Source organism: Festucalex cinctus, chromosome 2, assembly GCF_051991245.1.
Source record: "Festucalex cinctus isolate MCC-2025b chromosome 2, RoL_Fcin_1.0, whole genome shotgun sequence".
Taxonomy (NCBI): Eukaryota; Metazoa; Chordata; class Actinopteri; order Syngnathiformes; family Syngnathidae; genus Festucalex; species Festucalex cinctus.
The window spans coordinates 12,865,890-12,878,088 of NC_135412.1; the positions used below are offsets into that span (position 1 = coordinate 12,865,890).

At 40.9% G+C, this 12,199-nt stretch overlaps 1 protein-coding gene across 1 annotated transcript; it reads right to left on the reverse strand.

The window, feature by feature from the left end:
- Positions 1 to 8,749: 8,749 nt before the first annotated feature.
- On the reverse strand, positions 8,750 to 10,803 carry hoxc12a (homeobox C12a). Its single transcript, XM_077515259.1, has 2 exons — positions 9,909 to 10,803; positions 8,750 to 9,029 (listed from the first exon to the last, which is right to left on the reverse strand). Exons 1-2 carry the CDS (start codon positions 10,570 to 10,572, stop codon positions 8,791 to 8,793), a joined length of 903 nt encoding a protein of 300 aa, XP_077371385.1. The 5' UTR covers positions 10,573 to 10,803; the 3' UTR covers positions 8,750 to 8,790.
- Positions 10,804 to 12,199: the final 1,396 nt, after the last annotated feature.

Sequence of the window (12,199 nt, forward strand, 5' to 3'; positions counted from 1 at the left end):
AAGTAGATATTGTCATATATCAATTTGGAAGAGTTGCATGTGTAGGAGTGGTTGGGGTTGTTACATCCAGGGGGTTGGGGTGTGTGTGTGTGTGTGCGTGTAGGTGGGGTGGGGTGGGGGTTTCAAACGAATCATTTTCATACACAAAATCAGCACCGACACATATGATTTGATTTGACTTGACATTACTGAGTGAAACTTTAGGCTTATGTTTATGTTTATGGAAAGTATCATTCACATATGCACGTCGTGCAGTTTTACAGGTAAGGCGCCACTCGTGTTGTTATCACGATTATTATTTGTTATTATTTTTATTATTGCGCCGGTCATCTCCTTTAACATTTCCACCACATTACATTTTATCCACAGCATTATTGACACTGACATTTACACACTGTAACATAAAATATGCCTTTGGAAAGTGGCTGCAAGCATGTCAGGGTGGCCAACAATTCCATAACATAATAAATATGCTCAACCTTGCTTGTTGCTTTTTTTGTTTTGTTTTGTATATTCTTTTTTTTTTCCGTGCAGGTCGGGGTCATCACAGTCATGTTGTGGCACTTTCACGCTGATCTGCAATCAGTGCAACCATGATGCGGTTTGATTCCCATTTTATTTCCATACTGGTTGCCTGTTGCACTCACAGTGAATATTAAACACAGGTGTCAGCGGGTTTTACGCAACATATTAATTCCTTATAAATGCTATTTTACGGGGGTGCTACTCAAATGAAAACACGTGCATGATTCTTGCTCTTCATCGTCTATAATAACGATGTTGTTAAAGGAACATTTTTTTTTTTTTTTTTGTCCCATGCAGAATATGTGTTTGGTGATTGCGTACAATGGACTTGGATGTGGTTTGCCTTTGATTCAGGAGGCGAAACGTGGAAATCGTTGCAGAAAGTACAACGCGTGAAGCACACAATGTCTCGCCAATACGCAATCAAACAACAATTCGCCTGGTGTGAGTTTGATTTGGCTGTAAGCATCATCATCATCTTCACTACTCTTATTATTATTATTATTATTATTATTATTATTATTATAACAGGTATATTGAAATGTAAAAAGTAATGTTGCTAAAGAATACGCCATGGCTCGATTTATTTTTTTATTTTATTTTGATTTATTTATTTATTTTATTTATTTATTGTTTTTTTTGGTGAGTAAAAATGAGCTCTCGGTGTGCACTTTGTCTCCTTTGTGGACAAAATCACGATTTCGACATTTGGCTCGAAAAGTAAATAAGTCCCAGCTGATGCATCTGTGATCTTGTTTTATTTTATTTTTATTTTTTTTTGTGCAGCAGAATGTCGACATTAACCAGCGGGGGGGTGATTGTTTTCTCTGTTATTTTTTATTTTTTTAAATAAATTAACGAGTGGTTTGAAAAAAATGCGTTTGTTTGTTCTTTCCTGACTCGTTGTAAACTTTTAATTGTACTGTTGAGGGCAGTCTTCCACTCTTTATAGACTAACAGATACAATCACACGGTGGAATTAATATAATGGCCCATTGTTTATGATTATTGGACACTTCCTAAATCCTACAGTAGACTTTTGAATTATTGCCCAATATTTTTGATATCACAAAACTTGCACATGTGCGTATAACAACCCAAACCACGTTTATAGAGAATTCCCCAATTCGAAATCTGCCCGAGAGCTCACAGTGTTGCATGCCTGAAAAAAACGTGGCAATGGCATTAGCTTGTTTACTGCCCTAAGCGACAAAAGGTGGTCTCACATGATGCATCCAAGTACAAAGAAAGCAGACAGCTGTCCAGACACAGCACTTGAATTTGACCACTAAAAATCGCCTCTATACGTCCACCATAAAACTCGCAATGGCTGTAGTAACACTAAATCCTTTTGTTCTGCAAAAAAAAACCATAAAGTTGAGAATGAGGGGAATTTGGAAGTCACTAACGAGATATTCCGCGCACATCACAACGCAATCATCAGTGTCGCAATGCAAAGCAAACCAAGTGTTCCTCGGTGACACTCCCTCATTGAGTTATAAGTTAAGTTATAGTTAATCGAACAATATGGCAAAGGGAATATTTGAGAACACATATTTGGCAGTGTTGGGAATACCCACAATAAAACAGTCATTCATTTTGTTTTGTTTTTTAATAGAACATGAATTGTTATCAAAGTGTATTCACATGATTTCACAAAAATATGCGTGGTTCGCATGCAATTATAGACACGTGACGCACTAATGACTAAAATGTGAAGATTTAAATTGCAGATACAAGTTAAAATGTGTCGAAAGCTTGAAGTGACTTCCCAGCACGAATTCGACGGCCAATGGGCCTTTCGCAGCATTTACATCGCGGGGCGTTTGTCATAATGTGTCAAAACGTGAGCAGCAAACGTCCATCACGTGGAAATATTTGTCTAGTGGGGGTTTTAAGGCTGCCTATCGCCGCACTGGTGCGCGCAGATTAGCAAAGAATGAGCTTTATCATGTGTTTATTTCCTTGGATGGCTGACTCACAGCAGCTGATATTCGGCTCGCAGTAGGACCCTGGACGGCCTGATGCTTTCTTTGCTTTGCACCAAATGCGCAGGCTGTTTGCACAAAAAAAAAATGGCAGACTTCGCCACTGGGATCGATAGCACGCATGCACGCTTGAAAGCTTTTTTTTTTTTTTTTGCTGTAAAATGCCAGCGATTATGCAATATAGTCGTCACGTCTTTGTTGAGAGCTGCTCCGTGGAGGTGTTGTCGACGTCAACGCACGTCTGTAGAATTTAAGCATTGCAACTTCCTCTCGTAATTACAATGCTTATCTGAGCTGTCACCCTGTCGCTCAGACCATGTCCTCCAAAATAAAAACTGTTTTTGGACGTCACCCACAGCCCAAAGCGTCCCGAGCTGCGCCAAAGTATCCAAAAAGACACACGCACGCTCTTGGACTGAGGGCCGGGCTCACGCTGACTGAGGAAAGCCCGTGTAATCATCTTACTGTCCCCTCATGGCCCAGATAAGTTTAATTGGATGTAAGTCGGCCAGTTAAACTTGGCTGCATGAGGCTGCGAACACTTTCAAGCCACACTAAAGGGCCTTGTTTTGATTTTTTACTGGGCTCGCCATGAATGCACCACGCGTGAAGCCTCTGCGGTGCAGGCAACAAAAGATCACAAGATAAGAGACGTGTGCTCGTGCATGGGCCATCTCCAGTTTATTTCTCTTACCACGATATAGAGCACATAAATTGACCGAAATCACGTGCAATTTTTTTTACATCATTATTTTGATTATGAATGACTTAAAATCAATGACACGATCAATTGGACAGGCGACGAAAAAAAAGGGTCTTTTTTGTATTTTGTATTTTTTTTTAATTTGGAGCGTGCATCCAAACAGATCTGTCATACTTTCAAAACAATTAATTTCGTGGAAAATTATGCAATAAACATTTCTGAATTTGTCTAATTATGCCAATGGGTTGTAGCTATTGCACGTCTTATTGTAAAATGGAAATTATTTTTATTATTTTCATTACTTATTTATTATTTTTAATAATTTGGAACAACTTTTTTTCATCTCCGGTACTATTTAAGCAATTGATGACAAATGACTAAAGATGATAGATGCTGATATGACCAATACTGACAAGACTTTTGAACGCACAACAATTAAATAATAATAAAGCAACATTATGTATATATATATATATATATATATATATATATATATATATATATGGATGCCAGGTTACACTGGTTTATTATATGTCAATTTAATTAATAGAATAATCATTCTATCAATCAATCAACGACAATCAATTCCAACTTGGCCCCGTGAAAGATGATGAATATCATTATTGCATTCGAATTTAAAAATACATTTTAAAATAACGTACGTAATTATCCTTTTAAATTCAAACTTTGTCATTATTTAATTGTAATTTCTGGGTGGTTGTGGACATTAAATGGTGGCAATGATTGTAGTCAATTGTTTTATACCTGAATGTCGTTTGCTAAAGGGACAAAGCAAAAAAGATCCCATGAACCGAAATGTAAATGGGTCAACCAATTGGTTTCTTCCCCCCGCACGCAAAACGAAACAATCTCAAAAAGTACAAAACAAGCAAAGCAAAACAAGCAAAAAAAAAATGAAAATTAAAAGCAAAACAAAACAAACAAAGCAACAAAAAAAAGGCAACCTGAAAAAATTGCATATTGAACTGTTGATATTGACTTTTGCGAGAAATAACTTTTTCACAAATTTGATAAAATTTCAATTAATTTGAAATATACTGCATCAAATAAGTAAATTTTGTCAACATGAGTGTTGCACCTCAATTTGACCATCAGTGAATTTGTTGGGTGGGAACATGCACGCACTGTCTCGAAAAATAAAATTTTTAAATAAAACCTGACGCAGCAATGAGAGACAAGTGAGACGTAATTTACCCGCACATAGTGACAGAAAAGAACTACACGTATAGTTTCGATCACTCACTATACAGCATCTCCAGTTGGCGCATGCGGTCGCACTACTTTTAGAAACCAAAAGCCCTGAAAATAAAACCACAATATGAAATCGATTGGCCAATCATTGTAAAATCGCCAGGCGGATCAATTTTAAACGTGTTTTTCTTCTTTTCTGTCGATTAGAAAAACACGCCTGGCAGCCTCCTATAGGCTGCATTAAAAAATAAAAAAAACTAATAATAAAAAATTTTTTTTTTAGGCCGCATTAAAAAATAAAATAAAATAAAAAATAAAAAATAATTAAAAAAAAAAAAAAAGTTGTTGAGAAGATGGTACATCTCAGAAATCTACACAGACAACTCATCTAACATGTCAAAAATCAATAAATGACAGTTTGGAAAAGAGACAAGTGAGATGGAGCGCTCTCGTTTCAGAACAATTCGACCGGTACACGCAAACACACGCACGCAAGCACACAGCTGGCCAAGAACAACAGTGGCGTGCATTTTTCCTGTTTTTTTTTTTTTTTTTTTTTTTTTTTTCACGCCATGCAGCTCCGCGCCATAAAGGGCAAGCGGATCAGCTCCAGCGGCGGGGGGACTGCGAGCCCACGCAGCCCATGTGACACACAAGTTCTCTGCGAAGGGCACCGTGAAGCTCACTGACCTTTGAGACGTGGAGACAGGCCGCCATAAACACATTTGGTCAGTCTCAAAGTCAAACTTAGTCCCGAGCATGCTATTGTTCCAAGTCCTGCAAAGCCCCGGCGACGTTTTACAATCCGGATGTCTCAAGGTTCCTCCGCGCTGACCACTGTTTTCTTTTCAAGGCTTTTCTTTTATTGGTGCAAGCTGAAATAGTGCCAATTAGGACACATGCACATTGCGCCTGAGGCCACATTGGGAATGAAAAGCTCATCTTTAAGATTCTGCCCGATTGAATCGATGAGGAGGGAGAGTTTAAAAAAAAAAGGAGGAAGAAGGCATGCAAGAGGGGGAAATGAAAATAGTGCAGCCAAAGTGACGCATGCACAAAGTTTGCTTGTACAAGTTCAAGTTAAAGCTGCATGTTGAGACATCAAGATTGCAGCCAACCACAAAGATGTCCAAAAGTGGTGGCACGTAAAAAAAAAAAAAAAAAAAAAAAAAAAAAACAAGCTTTAAACTACATCTAAAGTCGGCGCGTGGTTATAAAAGACATTTTAAAGGGAATATTGTACATTTTAACAAGCGTCAACGCTATTAAATCGCACGAGGCGCATGCTGGAATTTGGTGTTGTGAATTAAACGATTCTGGTTTGTGGAGCTTTTTTTTTTTTTTTTTTTTTTTTGCTTCGATTGACCTTGGATGTTTGGAAAGCTGCCCGCCAGAGTTTCAGGCCAAGTCAGCAGCGAGATGGAGCATTTTGCATCCATTACGCTCCTGCGGGCCATTTAACAAGGCGGCAGCAAACAAATATGAAGGCACCAGTTTATCTCCTTCCATGGCCAACTGCGCATTTGACAGCTCAAAACATTACAGCTATGAATGATGCACTCAAATCACTCCAAGCCACCTCGTTGCTATTCCATCGCCTTCATTTGTTGCATGCAAAACGGCGCATCTATTTTCTATTTACTGAAATAAAAAAACGCGCGTTTTCCTGAAATCACATTTGAACCAGATGCGAGTGAGGACTTGCTTTTTTTTTGTTTTTTTTGTTTTTGTTTTCCCCAACGTGGAACTCTCCAGGGATTAGGGCGCGTGACGTGGATTTAAGTTTTCAACGTGAAAGGAGGAATTTGACGTGGAGGATTTGTTGAAGACAAAACAGATCTCCAGCTGTTTGTCATCATCTGCGGCCCACAAAAGTGCTTAAGCAACAAATTCCGACGTGGAACTTTTACAATTTCGATGTAAAGTTTACTCCAGCGTCGCCTAGTATCGACTTTAAAACCAGAAAATGAATCGGCGAATCAAAACTTCGTCAAACAAATTTTGGTGTGAAAATATTTTTTTTTTTTTAAATGTTGATTTTAAGTTGAGGAAAGTAAGTAAAGCACCACATATTTGCTCGCAGGGATACGCGCTCTGACATGTCAACAAGCACCGACTTAATTAAGCCAATTGAGCTGTACGCAGGACGTGATGACTGCGTGGACTGAAAAAACAACAAACAACAAACGGCCAAACAAACACATGCTAGCACTAAAAAAATAAAAATAAATAAAAAAATAAAGAAAGTTATCCTGCATTGCTTTACTCTTCCTTACCAGTAGGGAGAGCTTTGAACATTTTGAAGGCCTACTTTTACATCGCTTATATGCAAATACGCATCTCGGGCGCAAAAAAAAAAAAAAAAAAAAAAAAAGAAGAAGAAGAAGAAGAAGGAGAAGTTGGTCCACTGGGCCTGTTTATTTGAAGCACCGTGGTGTAACCCTATTACTGACTTTACAGAGCTGTTGCATGTTTTGCTGCACGGTTATAGGCTTGTAGATCAGCCATATTAAGTTCAAATAGAAAATAAGCCATTTTAAAATAAATAAAAAAATACAAATTCCACAAGTGCCCTTTGTGGCGAACTGGTCCTGCTAGCTCACCTCTGTCGTGTTACCTTTTGTATTAAGGCGGCCCTAATAAAAACAAGGCCAACCTGTGTGGGCTCCTATTGCTCCTCGTTCCCAGCATGTGCAATTATGTGCCGACAAAACACCCCCTCAAATCCTTCCAAATGTGCCGTTACTGTTCACATCTCCACTTGACCGCCGCGGCCGCGTATAATTTGCCAGCATGTAACAGGTCCACGGTCCAGTCACACAATCCCGCCGGCCAATGACAAGACTAGAGGGAACGTTGCAATATTCTGTTTATTGAAGACCGTACGCATATACATTCATATTATTACTATACAAGACAATGGGAGCAATCCTTACAAGCGCAAAGAAAGGAATGCAAAATGAGGGACGAAACCAAAAAGGAACCATCAGAACAAACAACGACTACACTGAACATTTTGGGGATACTTTGTGTTGATATCAAACTTTTGGCAGTATCATATCATAGGCCGACATTTCCGACTCCTACACGACCACAAATGGGCTATATGGAATGCGACATTATTGTTCAAGACGATCAATAACAGAAAGCACCATTATTACATATGCAAGAACGGACCCTGCGTGGGACGGGGATCCACACAATCGAGTAACATGTGTAATTACATTTTACAAAGTTATACACGAGTACTATAGGAGGACGACGGGGATGACGTCGCCCGTTCGTCCTTCCTAATACGTAAATAATAATTATACATTCTTTGTTGGTGACGAAAACGCGTGTAAGGAAGGAAATATTTCAAAACAAAAAATAAAAAGAGAGAGAGAGAAAGCGAGAGAGACGTCACCTACATAAAAGTGGCCCGCATATAATGACTTATAATTCACATTAATATCATGCTGCAAATACACTGCTCACTGCTACAGTTTACTCGTTAGACTTGACAGATGGCGCACTGCATTCGCCCCGACATAAGGGAGCACACATCTATTTTTATCATCATTATTCATAGTATTAGTATGATTATTTATTAACATATCTACTTATCATGAGCACCAAAAATTCTGAAATCATGTTTTAGGCCTATAGAGAAAAAAATCTCCAGCTCCAATGGCACCATCAGGCCTTAAATGCATTAATATTCCTATTATTTAAAATGCACACATGGAGTTTTTGAACGATTATAAGTCAACTAAAATTTTTTTTTGTATCCATGCAGCAATTGTTGAGAGGTAATAGAAATGAAACAGTACAATCTTGTTCGAGTTTTAGTTCTGCGTGGATCTCGTCCTGCAGACTTCCTACCCGTGACCGTGAACGTGCCCACAATACGTGGCCCAAACTATTGGAAAGTGGTGTGTTGGTGTGGAGAGGCAAGTTCCCCTCATTTGATCACATTATCGTGGAAATGATTGCGAGGTTGCAACCACTTGAATTTTCTTTGAATGAAGCATGAAACAAAAGAGGACCTGTTCGAAACTCACTCACACAAGCGCGCGCGCGCACCAAAGAGGTCATTTAAGTGTGTTATCTCAAATTTGGCTCTTTGCTTTAACACCTCGAATTTGGGGAGTCGCTCCCCCAAATTTGTGCGCTGACAGCAATGATTGAACGTCAAACACTGGCTCGGGAAAGGAAAGGAAAAAGGGGCTAATAGAGCTTAATTGAGAAGAGGAAGAAGAGGCCGTGCATGCACTTGAAGACCACGTGAGCACAGAAGGTTTGGCTACTTTTTGTTTTTACTTTTTTTTTTTTTTTTTGGAAAGTGCCTTTGTCGATTCACCTTCTGCGGCCGCATCGGCACTAAAAGTAGGCCAGAGCTTGTTCCCTCAGCATGAGTCTCTTCTTCTTCATTCTGCGGTTCTGGAACCAAATCTTCACCTGCTGGTCGCTGAGGTTGAGCCGGTCGGAGAGCTCCCTCCGCCGCTGTCTGGTGATGAACTCGTTCAGCATGAACTCGCCCTCCAGCTCGGCCAGCTGAAGTTTGGAATAAGGTTTGCGCTTCTTCCTGGTCCGCGTGTGCATCGGGTACCACGGGGCACCTGGGTAAAGGAAGAAGGGGAAAGATGGTGAGGAGGGAGGGAGGGAGGGGAGGGGAGGTTGGGGTGTGGGGGGGCGCATAACGCAAAATCACGGTCACCTCCAAGGTTATGGGGAGTCTGGAGGGGCGTCAGCATGCTCAACCTTCATTTACCTCTAATAGAAACAGATCGAACTCTGCTTTAAATTAGAAATCACAGAACTGAAGCGTCTGGAAGCAGTCAGACGAAGCTTAATGGAATTTGTTTGATTTCTTGCGCCAGATAGCATCTTTAGACCTTCAGCAATGAGCTTAAAAAAATAAATAAAAAATCATGTGCATTTCTCATCTTCCTTCAGAGGGCTTTGTGTCACAGCAGAAAGTTTTATTGTCGCAGTTAAAGTTGCATTAACGTGATAATTAACCCGTGCTTGCTTTATTTGCCAGTTTCTGAGCACGTTAAATTAGCGTTGAGTACACATGCAACAGATATTAATCCCGTTTACAAGTCATTAAAACAAGAGAGAGAAAACTCGTATGAGGAAGTCAAGCGGGGCGGTACTCTCAATGTGTGTGTTTTTTTTTTTTTTTTTTTTTTTAAATTAAAGCGCGTCGTAGTGGAGGTGCATGCACGCGTGGGTGACAAAGATGCTGTCTTTTGGCTCCACGGTAGAGTGGACGCCAAAAAGAAAAAAAAAAAAAAAGGCACATGGCGCGTGGAGTATTTTTAGGGCAACCCCTAGTGGCGTGTGTGCGCGCACCACGCAAGTCCTCCTGCAGTCTCCACAACATTAGCAGCACTAATTGGCGCTTTTATACACTCGTGCATGTGCAGCCTAGCTAAGACGCAAAGTGTCCAAACGCACACGTATGACGGTGAAAAGCAGAAATGTGCACCCACCTCCGCCCGCGGCGATGTTGCTCGCATGGCTTCCCGGGGACACCAGGCTCTGCGTGTCGCTGGATGGGGGCTTGCTGCTCTCGTTGAGCAGGGACGAGCTGGAGTCGGACTCCATGGACTGACAGGACGGAGGGTCCTGCGTCAGCTGCTCGTTGCCGTACTCGTATTTGGCGAAGGCGGCTGCCGCTGCGGCGCCGGAGGCGGCCACGGCGGCGGCGCCAATCCCGGCGTGCATCCCGTGCTCGGATGTTAGGGATGAGGAGGATGTGTCCCTCGCCCTGTCCTCCCGCTTGAGGCCACCTGAGCCCGAGCCGGAGCCGGAGCCGGAGCCCGCGCCGGAGCCTGCACCGCCGCCGCACGCCTCCCTGGCGCCGTTGCTGTAGTAACACTTGGCCTCCTCGGCTCTGCTGATCTCACACGAGCGGTTGAACGAGGGGTTAATGGAAACGGGGCTGCTGAAGTAGGACTGGGAGTATCCATTGCACGGCTCCGAAGGATTCCACGGGAGGGAGCAAACGTTGTCCCTCCTCGGGTAAGAGAGAGACGGTAGCCCCGCCAGTTGTCCCCCCGAGGCTCGAAAATTGGGGAAATAAAAGGTGTCTCCGGTGTGGATGTTTACCAAAGGTCCCACAAACCCCGGATTAAGGAGATTATGCTCGCCCATTTCCGCGGGCCCGACCAACAGCTTCTAGTTTATTGCAATCTGACATTTAACATAGTTAAACCTGGGGGGGCGCCTGATTGGTCGCCCACAGACCACGTGTCTAGGCCAACTTCTGCTGCACGGGGTACCACCCACTCGCTCCGGCTCAGACAAAACAAAACATTCACTTCTCTATATCGGAGCTTTATATGCTTTTTAAAAATACAATAAACCTTTTTATAAAATTCTACAATCTTGTTTCTTTCTTGACTTGAGTCACGAGACTAAAAGTAGCCAGTTGCTTTCTTTTTTTCCCCCTTTTATTTTTCTTAAACCTACCACACTAAAAGGAGCTGGCCGTGGCCTCGTTTAATACCTTTACAAGCTGGCAAAAGTTTTTATTTTTTGTTAAATGCTCTATCTCATGAAACCGCCCCCCCCCTTTCTTCTTCAATGAGGGTTTGCATGTGGCATCTTGTAGCAAATTATGGTTGAATTCCTTGTCACATAAAGACGTGATGTCCCAACTTTACAAGCTTGTTTTAAAAGAAAGGACTGATGCTCATTGCCGTATTTACAGTAAGAGGGGGGTCAGCAGGTTGAAGCTAGTGGCTCTGTTAAAAAAAAAAGAAAAAAAAAAGGGTGGGGGTCTATAAGGTTACTTTAAGAGGGTATATTTCACGTAATATTCTATAGTACACCTCACATGAACAAGTTTAACACATCCCGCCTATAAAGCCCCACTGACTAACTCTGGTGGGATTGTTATCCCTCTCACAATTCTTTTATATGATTTTTACAGGATAACAGGGGACACTTAACTGATTCAGAGTTTCCGTCTGCGCTAATTAGTTGATTTGTGGAGTCACTTCGACAGAACTTGCACAAAAAAATGTTGCTATCTTGAATTAAAAAAAAAAAAAAACTTGAAATGAAAGAAAGAACAACAAATGACTGTTTCAGACTTGCGTCCGTGCCACTATTTATCATTTAACTGCCCAACACGCTCAAACACATGCACGGAACTTTCACAGCCAGGCTCACAAATGGTCACTAAAATCCATCATAGCTTGCAGTATTAATTCAGCAACACTTGTACAGGCACCAAATTGCTAAATAAAATAACGACAAAAGATTACAATAATATTAATGAGTTAAAAAAAGAAAAAAGTCCAAGTTAAAGTACAAAAAACTGCTGCATTAATAACGTTTATCCAAATTAAGCTAGACACAACAGATTAGTTCATGAGTATTATTGATAAAAAATAAATACATAAATAAATAAAAGAACAACTGTCATCGCAAAAGCGGCGCGCATATGATCAAGCCAAGTTCACGGTTGCCTGAACTTGGTTTTGAACTCAAAATAGACTATTTTGGCTCAGTCAAAGTTTAAAAACAAATACTTTACAACGCTCCAGCTGCTGTAGATTAAATATAAAGAATGCATTTCAAGTTTGTGCACTGTTTTTTATGTGCCTGTCTTGAATGCGTGAAATGCCTAAAAATGCAAGGACTCAAAATGAATAAAAAAAAAAAACGTAAGGTTAATTATAAGTGCCAAACGTGTCATTAGCAAGTATGTGCTGGCTGCTGCTTGCTTTCAAAAGTGTTCGACGTGCTCCAAATGTGCCGTTATGTGAGAACT